This window comes from Acomys minous (assembly GCF_964271855.1).
Source record: "Acomys minous genome assembly, chromosome: 3".
NCBI classification, from domain to species: domain Eukaryota; kingdom Metazoa; phylum Chordata; class Mammalia; order Rodentia; family Muridae; genus Acomys; species Acomys minous.
The window spans coordinates 110,340,619-110,360,548 of NC_140485.1; the positions used below are offsets into that span (position 1 = coordinate 110,340,619).

A 19,930-nucleotide genomic window follows, 5' to 3' on the forward strand; every position below is an offset into this window, starting at 1 on the left:
CCAATTCTAGGAGATCCGACACCCTCTTTTGGCCTCTGAGGACACAGGGCATGTATGTGGTGCACATGCACACGTGCAGGCAAAACACTCAGTACACAAAATATCTGAAACTCATAGAAATGTATTTTCTGATATTTCTGAAGGCAGACGTCCCTCCAGTCTGCTTTATCAGCAGGGATACATTTCCCACAATACCCAACACCCTTAGAGGAATCGCTCCTCGCCTCTTCTTCTTCTGGTCACTTGCTGGAGGCTCTTGCCATTCCTTGGCTTGTAGCCACACCACTCTAAGCTCTGCCTTTACCTAGCGTTCTCTTTATGTGTATTATTAATGTATGGTCACTTATAAGGAAAGCATTGTGTCTGTTAGGACTCCACACACTGAAGTGTGACCTAATCTTAACTAACTGCACCTTTAGTGATCCGCTTTCCAAATAAAGGCCCAGGACGAGGGACTGAAGATTGGGAATTCCGTCTGTGGTTTTGGGGATGATTCTCTTCAACCCATGACATCAAGGAATATAAAGTCTTGGGATATCCCAAGACTGCACAAGTTGTCAGCTGATGTCCTTGCAGTGAATTTTCTTTTTTCTTTTTTTGTTTTTCGAGACAGGATTTCTCTGTGTAGCCTTAGCTGTCCTTAACTCACTTTGTAGACCAGACTGGCCTCCAACTCACAATGATCCACCTGCCTCTGCTTCCCAAGTGCTGGGATTACAGGCGTGTGCCACCACGCCCGGAATTTTCTAGATCTATGCAAATTGAATGTGGCTGAAAAAATGGCCTTGGCTGCTTTTGTCATTTGTATCATTTGGCTACTTCTCTTTGTGGACTCTTTTATCCCAGGACTGGCTAGAAATCCATATAAACACAGCTATATTTGTTGTGATTTTGGGTCTTATGAAACTCCATATGTGGGTCAGGACGTTCCTGAAGGCACGTTGGGCTTTGGGTTCTGAAAACCCTTTGCAACAGCCTCTAAAACCTCAGTGGCTTTGGACTCACAAGTATTTATGTCACGCTGACCAGCCTGTAGGTTGACTGCGGTTTGGCTGCTCTCTGCTGAGCTTGGCAGGGCTGAGGGCCAGGTCTCTTCCACATGTCCTTTATCTTTGCCCTAAAGCTGAAGAAAGGGCAGCGGCCACCCAAAAGTTGGTTCATCAGGTCGAGAGCAGCGACCTGCCAGACTTAGTGCTCTGTGTCAGAATAAGTAACATCATTGTTAGTGCTCACAGACGGAGCTTAAGCCGAGGTGGCCTCAAAGCCCGCCACCACAGTGACACAGCCCCTTCAATTAGGCCACACCTCCTCCTAGTAATGTGTTCCCTGTGGGCCAAGCATTCAAACACATGAGTCCATGGGGGAACAAACCTCTTCAAACCACCACAGTTGGCCTGTGGGTTAATTGAATTGGGAAGACACACCCATGGTGTGGGCAGGACCATTGTAAGGGTTGGAGCCTTGGACTGAGTGAAAAGGACGGGGAGCACCTCCATCCTGTGAGCTCTGCTCCATCACTGTGGACACAATGTGGCCATCTGCCTCCTGTCACTGTGACTTCCAGGAAGTGGACCTGTATAACCTAGAACTGTGAGCCACAACAGGCCCCTTCTCCCTTAAGTGTCTTGTGTCAGAATATCTTATCAACAGCAACGGAAAAGAATACCCCCATACTAGTGTAAACAGTAAGCACTGCATAGCGAACATGTGACGGGGGTGTCGGGACAGGAAGAAGTACATAACAGAGCAATCCAGTCTGCCACAGAGAACTTTACACAGGATTCTGCAGAGCCCTTCGTATGGAGCAACTTTGTATGGAGTAATCCTTTAAAAGGAAAGGCATTCACCAAAGGCTTGTTTCTTGACCCAGATTCTTAGAAAATTATAGTTAAATTTGCCTCTCCTTACCCCCTCCCTTGAAAAAAATGCCAGAGCACTTCACAGTGGAGGTTCAATTTCATACTGTGATTATGTCTTCTCCTACAGATACCTGCTTGTTGGGAGGTTCTGCGCTTGCTTGCTTGTGCATCTAAGGAATAATAAACTAAGTCAAAACTGAACAAATTGTAATATGGCAAAACAACTGAACAAGAAAAAGAACCAAAGGAAAAAGCGCCGGAAATGCCAACCTATGCAAAGACACATGCGTTTGCATACTCAGGGATCCTATAAAAAACAAAACAAAACAAAACCAACCAAAACCCACCATGATTATGAAACAAATAACAGAGACACTCTTGAGTGCATTCCATTCGTTAGCCACCTACTGCAGGGCAGGGGGCCTACCCTTAAGAGTAGTTTATTTTCCTGTGATGCTCCCTTGGAGAAAAAACACTCTTTCATGTGAAAGTGGTTATCAATTGGACACAGCTTCTGGGTTAGGGATGGGGCAAGTGTCCACTTCTCCTTTCGGCTCTAGGACCCCATCTGGTGCAGACCCATGGAGGCCCTTTGCATACTGCCGCAGTCTCTGTGAGTCTGTATGTGGTCCAGCCCTGTTGTATTAGAAGAGCCTGATTCCTTTTGTTGTCCTCTATCACTTCTGGCTCTTTCTCTGTTTTTGCCTCCTCTTGCATAGGGTTCCCTGAGCCCTAAGGGGAAGGGTCTGATGAGGACATCCCCTTTAAGGCTGAGTGTCCCAAGCTCTCTCACTCTGCTTCTTGTCTGGCCATGGGTCTCTGTGTTTGTTCCCATCCGCTGCTACAGGAAGCTTCTCTGATGATGGTTGATCATGGCACAGATCTGTGAGTACAGCAGAATGTCCTTAGGGGCTGTTTATACGCTGCTATAGCAGAACAATAGTATTTCATTTTTACCTAGGACCGTGGTCTGTGCAGTCTCAGGTTGTTGGCCACCCAAGCAGTGTTGGGTATGGGTTCCATCTCGTAGAGCGGGTCTTAACTCAAATTAAATACTGTTTGGCTACTTCCACAATCTCTGTGCCACAATTGCACTAGCCTGTCTAGCATATCTTATCACCCTTTTTAGATCAAAGGGTTTGTTGCTGGCTTGGTGTTTGCCTTTCTCCTCTGGTAGTGCGCTGAGTACTGTCTAGTGCCATGAGTCCCAGTTAGTAAGAGGGAGGGCTCCATGTAAACACCAGTGTTGACTGGTTCATGTTCAACGAGTTGTCTGGTTGTTGCGTTCAGCAGTAGGGCCTTGCTGTCAGTCTGTAGAGAGCCACCTGGGTTGTTTTGAGGTTCTCAAGGGGCCCCTTTGGACAAGAACTCTTTTAGATGTAACCTTTTCCCAGTACCGGAAGCTTCATGTCATGATGAGAGATGGCCAGTTTGGGCTCTCTCTACCCTGTTATTGAGACATTTCATTTAGATACCTTTCATATATGTATATAATTTATGAAGATGCTGTTGTATTATGCTTCCATATATCTATCTATGTGAAAAGGATCTCTGTTTATATATGTGTATATCATGAGGTTCCATTTATTAATTCTTCCTCAGTGTCTATGCTATTGGTGTTCCCTTCAGTATGTCTTTTCCTGTGACAACTGGGTCACAAGACAATTCCCCACTTTCTGTTCCACCAGATCCAGTGTCTCTGGCCTTTAGTTGAGTTTGGAGTTGTTTTGTGCATGGTAATAAGTATGGATCTATTAACGTTCTTCAGTGTGCAGACATCCAATTTTGACCAGCACCATTTGTTGAAGATGCTGTCTTTTTTCCAGTGTGTATTTCTGGCTTCTTTATTAAAAAAAAAAATCAGATATCTGTAGGGTTTTGGACTTTCATCTGAATATTCAGTTCTATTCCATTGATCTATGTGTCTGTCTTTTGTTTTTGTTTTTGTTGTTTTGTTTGTTTGTTTTGTGAGGTCAGGGATAGTGATACCATTAGCACTTTTCTTAGGCACCTAATCATGGAACATCCATCCACGCGTCTGGTTGGCATGTCTCCGTCTTGTCCATCAGGAGAGAAACTGATCAAATGTCTTTTCGATGCTTATGTCACCTTTCCAAATCCCCGGAATAGGGTTTTCATAAATCAGAGAGGAAAATCAGGTCAGTGGTGGTTGACTCTGCCAGTATCCCTTAAACATCATCTCCTCCTTTCATTGTGTTCTAGGCCGTACCAGGCTCGCTCAGGATTCTCCAAGTGCCACTTGCTCCCCCACATCCATTTCTGCTTCCTCATTCCACCCACTTCTCTTCTGCATTCACCCGCAGACTCCTGCGATGACCACCTATGACTGTCCCCGATGCCCTTCTTCTTCCAGGCAGTCATTGGCTCCCTCTGTGCCCTGCACATCTTTGCGTCTGCCAACACCAGAGCATGCGGCTTTTTTGTTTTGTTTGGTTTTTGTTTTCATCTTTAATGGTTGATGAGCCACTGCCTCTAGCCTTCCTGAGCTTCCAGGCTGCTGAAGGCTGCCGTCCCTCCGTACATCTGCCGCAGGGTATTTGGTCCCTGTAGTGGGCAGTAGCTGTTTCATCAGGAATCTACTCTGGTTCTGCTGAGGAGGTGGGGACGTGCTGAGTCTCAGGGGGTCACTGGTTCCTACTCGGAAGCATCTCTTACAATATCCTTCAGATCTTCCCAGTGTCCTCTAGTGCACACTGTACAGAATCCTCTTTAATATGCCTTGGAGTTAAACCCTTTTCCATTTTGAGGTTTACAGCATTCGTTGCATAGTTGATCACTCCTGATCGCTGGCTTGTGTCTGGGTGGGCTCTCATATGAGCTTCCCCCTCTTAGTTACATGTAAAGTAGCTAGTCCAGATTAGAGATGGATCTTCATTTATACTGTGTGGTGGTTTGGGTGGCGTTTCCTCACTATTCAGGAAGAGCACACCGAAACTCACTTGTTTAATTCAGGTTCCAGGGAAGAGAAACTGAGCTAGAATTGAGTCCGCCGCTTACTTTGCCATCCAAGCATTTCCCCAGGGGCAACAACCCTGGCTGATGCTTAACCTTCCCTTGTTTATTAATTTGCTTCAAGCATAACCTTTGCCTCTTTCTGGCCCTTACATCTCTGCTTTGTGGATTCGGGGGTTTTTTGTTTGTTTTTTGCTTTTGTATGGGATTACACATTTGTTTTTTTGGGGCATTGCCTCTTGGCTTTCTTGCAGTTTGTGGCACACATTGTATTTGTTTCTTTGTCTTTCTTTCTAGGGTTTTGTTGTTGTTGTTGTTGTTAAAAACATATCAAATTTCTCACCTGGACTAAAAGTAATTTTGAATATCCTTCCATTGTTTAAATACGGCTATGAGAGAGTCTAGAACACTTGTCATGGTTTGCTATGTGTAATTTTCTGGAAGGAAGCATGTGCATAAAAAGTACATTTTGAGCTGTTCTGAAGTATCCGGATTCAGGGTAACAAAGCCCCCAGCACATGTTCCTGCCTTTATATCATTTGTGTATTAGGAAACATGTTGTTGGGGAAACAGTGGCTGGGCTTTGTGGATTGGCTCTGGCTAGTTAGGCATGCCTGCTCAAGGACCTAGTGTGCCAGATGTGGGTCCAGATGCCTTGCAGTACTGTGTAGCCCACACTGGCTTGACGTAAGGGGGTCTCTCCTAGTTCTGTTCTTGAATTCTTTTAGGGGTACTACATTCCCCCATAGAGGACTCTTTACTAATAAAAACAAGACAAAACAACAACAACAACAACAAACGTGTCTTTAATAAAAGCAAGGTTTTCTGTGTTTTTGAAACGTGAACTGAATTTAGGTTGCTGTTGGCCATTCTGGTGTAAAATTTGCAAAAAAAGAAACATTTAGATGAAAGATTTATATTCTGCTTCCTCAGAAAACACTTTCAGGTCTTCAATAGAGCACAAACGGGGGGAGGACTCTTGTCGAGAGTGCATTGATGTGAGGACAGGTCAGCATTAAAGGAACGGAGGGCTTTTAAGAAGCCCATTATGACCACTTACCCGGGAAAATGCAGTTCCCATTAGAGACCGAGTCAAGAGCCTCGGTTCCTCCCCGAAGCGAGAAGGCTGCCCGTGTGGCGTCCGCTGCCAGCGTCCACTGCAGACCTCTTCCTGTTTTATCTGCTACCGTGTTTCCAGATGAAATGAGTCCATCTGCCTTGTTTAAAGAATGGGCTTGAAATCCACAGACGAAAAACAAACAAAATTAGCATATTTTAGCATATCTAATAGAACATGGGGTGGGGCTTCAGCTTGATTAGGTCTAAACGGAACAATAGCAGCGGATGTCAATTTCAGGGTCCTTCATCTTTTCCCTCTTTTGCTTATTTTTATCAATATTTTTCTTCTGGAATCAAATACTAGCTTCTGGCTCAGCTTTCATTATAAAAAACATTTTCCAATTAGGTTGTCATGGCTTCATTTTTATTCATGAGAAGAAATATAATCAACAGAGATCATTACATATTCGTGCCATATGGTGGAGATCTTTAAAATAAGCCACATGGCCCAAGGCAGGACAAGAACCTAGGACTTGAATCAGTGCAAGACTCTGAAGGAAGCTGGAAGGAGAGTGCATCATCCATCAAAATTATTTAATATAGCCAGACGTAGGCCTTTAATCCCAGCACTTGCGAGGCAGAGGCAGGCAGATCGCTATGAGTTCGAGGCCAGCCTGGTCTACAAAGTGAGTCTAGGACAGCCAAGGCTACACAGAGAAACCCTGTCTCGAAAAACCAAAAAACTAAAAAACTTTAATACATAATAAAAATATTCTATATTATATAATATTCCATTATAAATATATTATATATTAATTACATACAATATTATATAAATTGATTAATAATACACACACACATATATATTATATATATATCACATTTAAAGTTTAACCTGTGTTGAACTCTTATCACCAAGGCTGGATTAATTTAACCTCTTGCTTAAATAGGTTTTTTGTTTCTTTCTTTCTTTCTTTTTTTTTTTTTTCTGAGACAGGCTTTCTCTGTGTAGCCCTGGCTGTCCTGGACTTGTTTTGTAGACCAGGCTGGCCTCAAACTCACAGTGATCCACCTGCCTCTGCCTCCTAAATTCTGAGATTAAAGGCGTGAACCAACCGCCCCCCACCCCTCCACCCCCCCCCACACTTAAATAAGTTTTATCTGAGTTTTCTACCAATTGTAGTACCATATACTTAGGGAAAATCAAAGAAAGTGTCAACCAAGGTGGTGTTTGGCCTGAAGGCGGCTTATGGTTTGGACCTTTGGAAACTAGGTGAGAAGACTTGTCACATAGCATGTGGTGAGTGTTCTCAGGTAACGGACAGCACGTGAAGCACATTCCTGAGGAGGAGAGAAAAGGGCACACAAGAAAGGCTTGTGCTAGACCTTCTCAGGAGACGGAAGAAACAAGGTAACCTCGGTGCTGGGAAAGGGATGAAGAAAAGGGTAGAACTGAGAAAGAGCCCCAAGTTCACACCATAGCATGGGACAGAGCTATCCAGAGCCGGAAGTGCAGCTCCCATCTTTCCTTTTTCTTATTTACCACACAGATTTTTGCATGAACACGAAGCGCCTCAGCTCACTGGAGTTTGGCATCCATGCCCGCTGCTCTTTGGGCTCAGTCTTAGTTGGTGAGGCCAGCTGCATTGGTCTTGCCTGCGTGGCCTTTGCCTGAAACACTGGCCGTTGTAGATCCCATGCGGCACTTTCTGGTTCACCACCGGTCACTTTTGACTCCAAAGCTTATTAAAAAACAGCAGTGTGTACAACATTGGATCTGAACTCAGTACCGTTGAATAAGGGAAATTGATTGACACCTCAGCTGCCCCGCCCCAAAGACAGTGAGGATTTCTGAGTCAAGAGGTTCTAAGGATTAATGCAGAAAATAATAGGCCAACGTAAAGGATATGGCAGACAACCACAAGATTGACTTCTCTTTCCCACTCCTATTCCTCTGATTAGGTATTCCGCTGTCTTGGAGTCCCTCATCTCTCTCTCTGTACTTATTGCAGTCTTAACTACCCTGTGTGCGTTATTAAGTTACCTTCATCAAAATAAGCCTTTTATGTGCTAGGTCCTGGGGCGTTTCTTCTTGACAACGCAAGGTTGCTACCACACATTGGCTATTTGCTCGTGTTTGTTTTCTCCACTGGCTTAGTTTTGTATTTTCGTTATTTTATTTTGTGGCACAGCGTATGCCGAGCTTCCAGGGTGATCTCATAATGGGTTTTATTTTTCTTCTTTCCATTTTCTTTCTTTTCCTCCTAATGACAACCATATGCTGCATTGTTTCTTTTTTTTTTTTTCTTCTTCTAGCTTTTCCTATCCTCCTGTGCTTTCATTATAACCAAGCTAACCAAAAGACTAGAGAATGTCTCCAGTTGACCAGTGACAGGCTCTGAGAAGCTATGCGTACCCAAAATTGATCTCAATCGGGTTATATACCATCCCCCTCCCCCCCCCACACACAGTGTAGCCTCTGCCTGTACATTAGTGGCTCTGCTATTACCATCCACCTGGTCCCTAAAGCAGACACATGGAAGGCCTTCATCCCTTCTCCCGCGCTATCTATATGGAATAGATTGCCAGTTCTCAATTAGCCCTCCCTCCTGAGTGCCCCTCGCGTTCACTCCCCATTCTGTACCAAGTACTGTGACCTAGTTTCCAGCCCTCCTCGTCTCTTAACCAACGTTAACCCTAAGTTCTTCCTGATAACCCTGCTGTCTTTGATTCTTTACAGTCGCCGTCTGATCATGATCCTGCCCACACTGACTCACAGAAGAAACATACGCATGACCTCCTCTAGGGATGAGCAGATTGGTGTTCTCATGAACAGCCATTGAAGTATTGCTCATGGCGCAGCCGCTGCGAATACAGTCCACGGCTTTAGTGTGGTCCCTGAGAGATGGCTCCCAGTGGCCTCCAAGAGTGGGGAGCACGGGGCGGAGGGGGATGCCTAGCTGGGATGGTGCATGGGTCTTTACCACGACAAACGAGATCTGTCTGGCCCTTGACTTCAGTCCCACACTACTGTGCTGTACACTTGGCGCTGGAGTGACAGGGAACTCTTCCGTTGTTTTCCTTGGGTTTAAGCTGAGCCACTTCCCCATGCTTGTCTTGGGAAGCCCACACTTGTACCCACATCCTTCCTATGTGGGAGGAGCGTGTCAGGTGGGCTACGTTAGGATGAGTGGTTGGTTGGTTGGTTTGTTAATGCTGCTGGCTTTAGTGTTTAAAGAGCATTTATTATTCTTGAAGGCACCTTTGTCACTCTGAAGCAGTAGATGTCTCGTAACATTGCAATTCTGTGTCTGCCTCATAAAAGACAAGAGATCCCATTAGAGCAAACCTAAAGCCTCGTTTAACTTGAACCCGATATGTAAAACAGTGCCTTTCCTATTATGTATATTATGTGTGAGGCTGTATTGGATTGAAATAGTACATAAAACCATTTTTTTTTATAAATGCACTTCGTCTTTCTTTAAAGTTAATTTTGATCAGTGGTTGTACATGAGCCTGGGCGAGTACGAAAGCACCGGTGAGAACTGAACGTGGAGAATTCTGAGCAGAGGAGTGGCGTGATGAAAGTGGTGTTTAGGGAAGATTGCTCTAGAAACAAGCTCTTGTTATTGGTTTATACCACTGCAGCAAGCATAGCTGAGCATGTGGCACTGAGGGAGGCCGAGCAAGTGCAGAAAGGGGGGCTGAGCAAGCGAGCAGAAAGGCGCAGCTAGCTTTCAGAAGCCTTTCCTCTCTGCTTTGTTTCCCTCTTTGTGCAAGTGGGGTGTCCTTGCTGGCGTGGTACTGAGGGTAAAGGAAAATGCTAAGGTTATTTTCTACTTTTGAACAAAGCACATTTCTGTAAAACACCTGAGTGAGCCATCTTCATACTGACCCTTGGGAACTATTTATAGTGAATTACTGGGAAAGAGGGAGGTTGTGTAATTTTTTTTTTTTAAATGAATGCTTAAGTGTAGCATCCGAGGCCCTACCCTTCAGTCTTTAGTCAGTGAAAGTTTTCATTTGGAAATCACTGTCCGTTAGGATTTTGGTTTGGTTTGCCATGCCTGCTGTGCTCTGGGGAGTAGCGTTGTAATGGTAGTGCTGTGGTTTGCCTACTCCCAGCCCATGTGCATTTGGTACTCATGTGACTGTTTCCTGGTTAAAGTTTATCCTTCATTTGTTTTGGACCCTGTAACTCAACTCTGCTTTATTCTGCATATTATCAGTCATGGTACACTTCTCAACTCACAGTTGCTTCTCTCTTTTTTTTTTTTTTAACTGCAGGACTATGACTCACTGATTTAAAAGGACGTTTCCAAATCCTTTGCACTTTTGGCTGTGTATTATGGAGACTAAGGAGGAAAGGAAGGAACAGAAGGAACGGAAACAGAGTTATTTCGCTCGGTAAGCATTTATTTTGCAAAAAAAAAAAAAAAAAGATATCAGTGCATTAAAAAATAACACACAAAACGGAAACTTTGACCTGGAGAAGTCCTTGGCACTTTGTGTTCTGTGTGATTGTAAATATCCTCCACTTCGTCTTTTGTAAAGTTAGTGTCTGAGGAATGACCTGCCTTTCTACCTTTACTGTTTCTCTGGGGTTCTAGACACTCTGAGGGTTTAGCAGGCCTGTGGTGACCCTGCAGGTTACTTGGAATTCTGTGCGGCTGCCCTGGAGTTTTAACCCTCGGAGCTTACTTAGCACCTGCTGGTCAGGAACCCAGTTGACTGGGCACTGATTTAGAATCTGATATGTTTAAGGCTGTACGGGGAACCGTGGCTAAGAAGCATGAATTTTGTAGGTGAGACCGGGTAAGCTGATGTCTTTTAGAGTCTGTACCTTAAGGCTTCAGCGTCTTTAACGGATGTGTGCTTTATGACAGACTATCTGGTATTGGCTTGTCTTAGGCTCAAGCAGCTGTTTGCTGTCACTAGTCATAATTGAATGATCGATAGCGCTGGTGGCCTCAGAGAGAGCCTAGGTTTCAAGTAGTCATTATGGGCTCCTAAATTGGTGTGCTCAAGAACTGAATTTAGCCTCGCTCTATTCCCAACCCTCAATCTGTGCTTGTAAAGATGCATTTCCGGTTTCCTAAATATAAGCTTTGGAACTGAAACTGAAGATTTTTTTTTTTGTCAGTGTATTTATTCAGGAATTGAGCTGTGCTTTAGACTTCTAATGGGGAATGGACAATAGACTGATGACTGTGCGTGTGTGAGTGGTTTTAGCTAGATAACTTCATTTTTGTGTGCTTGTTTGTTTTTTATATTTTGTTTGTTTGTTTGTTTGTTTTTTCTAAACAGGGTCTCTTTATGTAGTGCTGGCTGTCCTGAACTCAGTTTGTAGACCAGGCAATCCACCTGCCTCTGCCTCCTGAGTGCTGGAATTAAAGGCATGCGCCACCGTGCCCAGAAAATGTTTTGCCCATTTCATTCAGCACCAGTCAGTTTCAAACATGGTCTGGCTTCAAAGGACCTGCAGCAGTCAGAGTAATAAACCACAAATCAAGCGCTTGGGAAAGCAGAGATTGAAGTGTTTGTTGTAGCAGAGTATTTCCTCCTCCTAGGACTAGAGAGACTAACAACATAGGTGAAGAAAGAAGTCAACAATGTAAGGGATAAGCCATTAGAAAAATAATCTATTTAGGGTAAGAACTATATAACTCTTTGCCTGTTTCCTTTTAGATGCCTGTAATATTAGAGCAATCCTGTATTCTTCATTCACTTAACATGTTGCACGTCTAGGAAACTGGCATGGATATGGGATGCCACCTCTGTTCACAGTTTACAGAATTAGAAGCACACACACTGTGTGTGTGTGTGTGTGTATGTGTGTGTGTGCACGCACACACGCATGCACGCTCACACGTGTGTGTCTTTAGTTATATGCAGTTTCATCTTGTGCATAGATTTGTTTGTCGAATAACCCAGTTAATTTGAACTGTTCATTAAAAATGGATACTGTGTGCTGCCCTATTGTTACCGTTCTCATGCCCTTCGCTCTACCTGACACTTTTAAAACTACTAATGGATTCTTAGACTCCAGTTTTTCAAGACTGATGAATTAAAAAACTAGAATCTTTGGCAATTAGGGTTTTTTTTTTTTTTTGCCCCCTCTCTGTAATTTACTTGTAATCTATGCAGCTAGATTGTTGTACGTATTGGTTTTCAATCATTTGTTCCTTTCTGTTAAATGCATCGATAGACAGTTAGCTTTTTTTTATTTTTAAGATTTTATTTATTATTATGTATACAGTGCTCTGCCCACGTGTACACCTGCAGGCCAGAAAAAGGCATCAGATCACATTATAGATGGTTGTGAGCCACCATGTGGTTGCAGGGAATTGAACTCAGGACCTCTGGAGGAGCAGTCAGTGCCCTTAACCTCTGAGCCATCTCTCCAGCCACAGATGTTAACTTTTTAGTCATTCTTGCATTGAAGAACTTCCCTCCCCCACCCCCCCGGTTTTGGCTGCTATAAACAACGCTGCAAATTTTTGTGTGAACACAGGTTTTCATTTCTTGAGGTTAAATACTCATTTGTGTGTCAAGTAATCAATTAACATATTACTTTATAAGAAACTGCCAGTCTTTGCAGAATGAATAGTTGTACCACATGGCATTCCTATCAGCCAAGTATGTGTGACCCTGTTTGCATTGTCACTAGCATTTGATCGTGTCAGCATTACTTTCACCATTCAAGTGAGTATCCACTTCTACATCTTCTAAGTCTTCAGTGAAATTTATTTTCATGGTTTTTACCCAGTTTTTAATCAAATCTCCTGCCTTTTACCTGTTGAATTTTGGCATCTTGTTGCAAATGCTATTCACAGTCCTTTGCAGAGATGTGTGGTTTATAAATAGCTGGGTGCAGCCAGTGGCTTGTGTTTCTTTCTTTCTTTTTAAATGTTTTTCCTTTTAGTATAGCAAAGTTTTAAATTTTGTTTAGGTTCATTTTATCAGTTTCTGCTTTTGTGAATTGTGCTTCAGGTGTCAAGTGTGACATTTCTGTCCCTGTCCTAGATTCTAAAGATATTTTTTCTTGCTTTATTTCCTAAAGTTTTTTTTAAATATGTTTTGTTTTATATATAAGGCTTTGTTCCATTTTAAGCAGAATTTTGTATGTAATGTAGAATTCAAGTCAACGTTCTTGGGTTCCCTCCCCCTTCATTTTTCCTTCTTTCGACAGGTGCCCTGTGAAGAGAGTTCTAAAAGTGCTTTTCCTAGTCTGGCCATCAAGAGATTGCCAAATCTCAGCACTAACCTGGTTCATGACAAAACAAACTGCTCCATGGCAACTTCCTATCCTTAAATGTAAGGGAGCCCCTTAAATGAGCATGCAGATCCACACTGGACAAAGGCATAGCTTTTCAGCCTGTAGGCACACACTTATTTGTGATGTGTGCCTTGTCCTCTTCAGGAAAACAGTCAGAGGAAAAGCATGGCAAAGAACGCTTTTGTGTGAGTGTGGCAGTTTTGGGGTAGATGAAGGTAAAACATCTTAAAAACAGGAGATTTGTTCCTAGAAATGGGGGGGGGGAGAGAGGTGGAGAGGGAAAGGGAAGGGGAGAGGAAGAGAGATGGGCAGGGGGAGAGAGTGGGGGAGGGAGAGGGAGAGAGATGGGGGAGGGGGAGATAGGTGGGGGAGGGAAAGGGAGGGGAGAGGGAGAGAGACGGGGAGGGGGGAGATAGGTGGGGGAGGGAAGGGGAGGGGGGAGAGGGAGAGAGATGGGGGAGGGGGAGATAGGTGGGGGAGGGAAGGGGAGGGGGGAGAGGGAGAGAGATGGGGGAGGGGGAGATAGGTGGGGAGGGAAGGGGAGGGGGGAGAGGGAGAGAGACGGGGAGGGGGAGATAGGTGGGGGAGGGAAGGGGAGGGGGGAGAGGAGAGAGATGGGGGAGGGGAGATAGGTGGGGGAGGGAAGGGGAGGGGGAGAGGGAGAGAGACGGGGGAGGGGGAGAGAGGTGGGGGAGGGGAAAGGGAGGGGGAGAGGGAGAGAGATGGGGGAGGGGGAGATAGGTGGGGGAGGAAGGGGAGGGGGAGAGGGAGAGAGATGGGGCGGGGAGAGAGGTGGGGGAGGGAAAGGGAAGGGGAGAGGAGAGAGATGGGGGAGGGGGAGATAGGTGGGGGAGGGAAAGGGAGGGGGAGAGGAGAGAGGTGGGGGAGGGGGAGATAGGTGGGGGAGGAAAGGGAAGGGGAGAGGGAGAGAGATGGGGGAGGGGGAGATAGGTGGGGAGGGAAAGGGAGGGGGAGAGGGAGAGAGATGGGGGAGGGGAGATAGGTGGGGAGGGAAGGGGAGGGGGGAGGGAGAGAGATGCGGGAGGGGAGATAGGTGGGGGAGGGAAGGGGAGGGGGTGGGGGAGGGAGGAGGAGGGGGGGGGGGAGAGAGGGGGGGAGGGAAGGGAAGGGAGAGGGAGAGAGAGGGGGAGGGGAGGAGAGGTGGGGGAGGGAAAGGGAAGGGGAGAGGGAGAGAGGTGGGGGAGGGGGAGATAGGTGGGGAGGGAAAGGGAGGGGGAGAGGGAGAGAGGTGGGGGAGGGGGAGATAGGTGGGGGAGGGAAGGGAAGGGGAGAGGGAGAGAGATGGGGAGGGGGAGATGGTGGGGAGGGAAAGGGAGGGGGAGAGGGAGAGAGATGGGGGAGGGGGAGATAGGTGGGGGAGGGAAGGGGAGGGGGGGAGGGAGAGAGATGGGGGAGGGGGAGATAGGTGGGGGAGGGAAGGGGAGGGGGGAGAGGGAGAGAGATGGGGAGGGGGAGATAGGTGGGGGAGGGAAAGGGAGGGGGAGAGGGAGAGAGATGGGGGAGGGGGAGATAGGTGGGGAGGGAAGGGAGGGGGAGAGGGAGAGAGATGGGGGAGGGGGAGATAGGTGGGGGAGGGAAAGGGAGGGGGAGAGGGAGAGAGATGGGGGAGGGGAGATAGGTGGGGGAGGGAAAGGGAGGGGGAGAGGGAGAGAGGTGGGGGAGGGGGAGAGAGGTGGGGGGGGAAGGGGAGGGGGGAGAGGGAGAGAGGTGGGGGAAGGGGAGAGAGGTGGGGTAGAGGGAAAGGGATGGAGGGAAAAGAGAGGGAGGGAAGGTTGGAGAGAGAGGGAGAGACAGATGGGGCAGAAAAGAGATGGAGGGAGGGATGGAGAGAGAAAAGATGGGAAGAAAGAGGAGAGAAGAGGGAAGAAAGGGAGGAGACAGGGAGAGAGAAATGAAAAGGGGGAATTAAGTGGGGATGGGGGTGGGGGTGGGGGAGGGGAAGAGCTCTTTCAGCCAGAAATGGTGAACATTTTTTAAAAGCAAAAACAACAAAAACTCTTTGAAAAATCTAAAACAATCCTCTCAATTTTTTTTTAAAGAAAGAAAAAGGAAAAGGAGCCCCCCCCCCCAGAGCATAAATCTCTCCAAATGCTCCCTGATAAAACTAGAATCATTATAAGGAGGAATTGCCCAATGGACCTTATTTAAGAACCAGTGTCTGACAACACAGGCGGATTTTTCTGGGGCAGTGTGCTTAAGGGCAGGCCACACAAGTCTAAGCAATCTCTGGAGAAACACAAAGTCAGGCCAAGGGCAAGGCCAAATTGATGCAATCACAGTTGTTCTCGAAACTAAATTACATACTTTACCTTGTGTTCAGAGACAAGCAAAGGCAAGATTTTTCCTTGTGTGCTTGGCACCACTGTATGTGTCTGATGGCCCCACGCTCCTTCCTAACTGTTTCCCTCTCCTCCCCTTCCCCTTTTTTCTAGTTAGCACATGGTCGCCAGCTTTCATGTATGCTCTTTTTATCATGTGGTCTCATGAGCATTGTATGACTGTGTTTGGTAAATACTCTTTTACCAAACTCTCTTTGTTAATGTGCCTCTCAATTACAGCAAGGTTAAATTTGAGAAAATACTAAAAACAGGCAGGGTGCCACATGGTTGGGTTCCTATCGCCCAAGTCTGAGGGAGACTGAAGCGGACTGAGGCAGGACGGGTCTCCAGTTTAACATGAGCTTGGACTGGGAGGATACTCTGCTTAAGTCCTGGTGAACTTTTAGGATGTCCTGACCTTTGCCACCTGCTTCTCAGGAGCATCCATGGAGTTGTAGTTTTGAAGCGGTTGTTTGGTGAGATTGGGTGGCTCTTAGAACCTTTTCTCCTGTCTTTGCAAAAGATTTGTAGTCTCAAAGTATATTATCTATACATTTATTAGCCCCTTGATAACAAGTCTTGAAAAACCAAATGAGAGGCTGGGCATTTCCTCCTCCCAGCACTCAGGAGCCAGAGGCAGCCGGGTCCCCACAAGTTTCAGAACAGTCTGTCTGCATAGCAATCTCCAGGGCAGACAAGGCTAATAATATGAGACACAGTCTCTAGACAAAACAAAACAAAACAAAATAAAAAAAAACAAACTAAAACAAAAAAAAAAAAGGAAAAAACTAACCTCAAAACATCAACAACAAAAATAAACCAAACTCACCAAAGAACTAAATTATTAAATAAGTTTATTCTTCATGGTATTGTTCGTTGCCTTTTCCATTGGTGTTAAAGTGCAGGTATTTCTTAGTGTCGAATAGGGCTCCCCCCTCCTCTGCCCTCATTTGACATTTATTTTCATTTTGTGATTTTCCTGTGGGTGCATGCGTGCGTGCGTGTGTGTGTATGTGTGTTATTAAGGATTGCTCCCAGGGACTCCAGTACTCTAAACACACACACTACTATGTACCGCAAGCCCATCTTTAAATCTTTGGAGCGCTGGTGTAATGATGCTTGCTGCCAGGACTGATGGCCTGAATTCCATCCCTGAGACCCACATGACGGGAGGAGAGAGTGCGCACCTCCCACAATTGGTTCTCTTACCTCGATGACCACTGCTCAAGCATGCACCCGCCCACACGCACTCAGAAAAATAAAAGGTATAAACGTTTTTTACATTCTTTGAAAATATAATGTTTCAGGATCAAGGGTTCCTTGGTGACAGTAACCCAAGTGGAGTGTTCCTGGAGGTTCTGGGAGGACTGTGGAAGGGTTGCGGGAGGACCACAAGAGGGTTACAGGCTGTTACTTATCACTCCTGCAAGGGCTGAGAGGGCTGGCAAACAGCCCCTGAGTGACTGTGCTGTACACAGAGGTCTGCCTTCCCCAGACTTGCTGTCTCCCACTTCCTCCTCGCTTATCGACAGAAGCAGAACTGCCCCTCCCACCCACTCTCTTCTCTTACCCACCCCTGTCTGGACAGCAGTGTCGTCCCAGCTGCGCAGATAAAGGGTGCGGTGTGTAGCGCACACTTGAGCACCCATCGCCACACCCTCCCATGCCTAACTGTGCTCCAGTGCACGGCCTCTGTCCTGGCTGTTGCAATCCTAAGCCTCCAGGTTACCAGCACAGCATTGACATGTGAAAGTCACTTTGGTAAATAAATACCCATGGACGGGTCCGTGAGATGCCCTTTACATCTCTTCAGTTGCTAAACACGAATAATACACGTTATAGTTTGTACTGTATCATTTATTTACGGTGTTGATGTATGTGTGTGAGCCCATGTATGTTGCAGTGCGCATGTGGGGGAGGAGATGGTAACTTGCAGGAATCAGGTCAGTTCTCTCTTGCCACCATATTGGTCCTGGGATTGAGTTCAAGTTGTTTGGCTCAGTGACTGGTGCTCTTACATACTGAGCCTTCTTCCTGGCCCAGATAGACTAATAGTGAGATGACTTGGAAAAGCAAGCATCCTAGGCTGGGAGAAGGACCAGCGAGGAGGCTGAGAGCTAGACAGATGCCTTTAAATTCTTTCTTCAGGGAGGAGGAGCTGAGAGCTGATACTGTGACTCACTTCTCTCTTTTCCTCTCCCTTCCTCACACTCCCTCCCTCCTTCTTCTCTCCCTCCCCCCTCTCTTTTCCTTCCTTCCTTCCTTCTTCCTTCCTTCCTTTCCTATGTTAATTTATTTTTATTGGTCTTCTGTCTGCATGTATGTCTGTATGAGGGTGTCAGATCCCCCTGGGACTGGAATTATAGACAGTTGTGAGCTGTCAAAGGTGGATGCTGAGGATTGAACCTGCGTCCTGTAGAAGAGCAGCCTGTGCTCTTAACTGCTGAGACACCTCTCCAGCCAAGCACAGTGGCACACACCTTCGATCCCAGCACTTGGGAGGCAGAGGCAAGTGGATCCCTGTGAGTTCAAGGCCAGCCTGGTCAATTATAGTGAGTTCCAGGACAGCCAGAGCTACATAGTGAGACCTTGTCTTGAAAACAAACAAACAAAAATCCATAAAAAAAAATATGCGCACTTCTTTCTTAAGGATGCATGTAGACGGTCTCATTCCAACATAGAGAAACCAAAACGGCTGTGTAGACAGGAAGATTGCCTGGTGCAGTGAGTGCTGGGATAGGTCATCCCAGGTCTTTGTCTCATGGCTACCTGCACTTTGACCCTTAGCCAGTTCTCATCCCCGCAGGCTGGTCTCATCTGGTGAGCTGCTCCCATTGTCGAGATCAGGGAGAGGGAACTCTTACATATTAAACCAAAGTGGAATCATGTGCTCCCTAGAGACTCTTAGTACAGCTAGGTATTAGAAAATTATGAACTAGAATTATACAGTCCAAAGGGCCTTGAGAAATCCGAGTTTCCCATGTAGTTAACAGTTGTCTCCAAAGCCTATGAGTTATCAGTGACGTACTGCCTTAGTCCCAGGGTACTTTGTAGTCAGTGACTGGTAATCCGAGTCACTGTCATATCTTAGGGAGGCATGTCTGAGCTGCAGACTCCCTGTGATACTGGGAAGATGTTGAGGTAGCCAGAGGCCTGGACTGGTCCCCTTTATCTGTTATCTTCTTTTTCCGGGGTTCAGTGTAACTATTACCTTCATCTTCCATGTCTTGATGTGAAAAAGGCTGATGAAAATGAATCCATATAATTTTTATGCCAAACATCTGATAAGACAAATCTTCATCTCCAAAGAGGATTTGACTCTTAGAGAAGTTGAGACCTAAAGATATTTGTAGTAAGAAATTTGGTGTCTTTAAAAACCCAGGTGTGCCGAGCCGAGTGGCGCATGCCTTTAATTCTAGCACTCGGGAGGCAGAAGCAGTAGGTCACTGTGAGTTTGAGATCAGCCTGGTCTACAAAGTGAGTCCAAAACAGCCAAGGCTACACAGAGAAACCCTGTCTCGAAAAATCAAAACCAGACCAAAACAAAACAAAAACCCAGTTGTGTTATGTGAACATATTTTTGTTTTAATCTCAGTGTGGGATAATATGGGGCTGCTTCAGATTGTCCACTGCCACAGACTGTTTTCCTCATGTGTGCTCTGGGTGGGCATGATTCTGCCAGTTGAAGATAGTTTAATTTTGGGAAGTCTAGAAAGGGAATAAAAAGACCAGAACCCAAAGAAAGGATGCGTGGCTGTTCATCCTGCTGTTTCCTGCTCACTACTGCTGCTGGTTTGTCAAGTGATCGAGAGAGAAAAGAGTCAAGAAGCTGGAGATATCTTAATGAGATAAAGACTGGACTTGCCCCAAGGAACTCAACAGCCCTAATCAGCAGGAAACAATCTAAAAAGATCTCAATACCCCCTCTCCACAATAACCTGTCTCTCCTACCTAGTGTTGGGGTGTTAGAAAGGGGTAAGGGTTGAAAGGGAGATGGAGGTATAAGAACCCCAATAAAATAGCTGAGGCATACACCAACAGATGTTGATATCAGGCAGAAAACAACATCTGAACTGACTGTTGTCTGTTCCCACTCTGCGCTGTGCTCTGCAACCCTGCACCCGCAAAGCCATGTGACAGCTCTGTGGCTAAACGCATCTTGTAAATACAACTTCTTAAACTGTGGCCACACCCCTGATGGGGTGTGCATGACTTATGGTGAGGGTCTTGAAAAAGTTGGCACCAATAAAAGGTTTCTCAACACTTAGAGTGACCAAAGTGTAACTCGGAATCAAGCATATACTGAATTCCAGAGCATTTTCGGGCAGCTTGACCCTGCTCCATCACACAGCTCCCCCACCACATTGGATCTGAATGCAGGGCCCATGAGTGCATGCTATTGGGATACTCAGTGCTGGGGA

General features: G+C 45.9%; 1 protein-coding gene across 7 annotated transcripts in view; it reads left to right on the forward strand.

The window, feature by feature from the left end:
- The window catches only part of NCOA7 (nuclear receptor coactivator 7), a 131,787-nt gene that overhangs the window by 11,318 nt on the left and 100,539 nt on the right, over window positions 1–19,930 (forward strand). For all 7 annotated transcript variants that reach the window (XM_084776999.1, XM_084777000.1, XM_084776996.1 and 4 more), the window contains exon 2: window positions 10,179–10,298. In XM_084776999.1, the coding sequence (XP_084633125.1) occupies window positions 10,240–10,298 (59 nt within the window). In that variant the 5' untranslated portion in view covers window positions 10,179–10,239. The remainder of the gene's footprint in view (window positions 1–10,178; window positions 10,299–19,930) is intronic.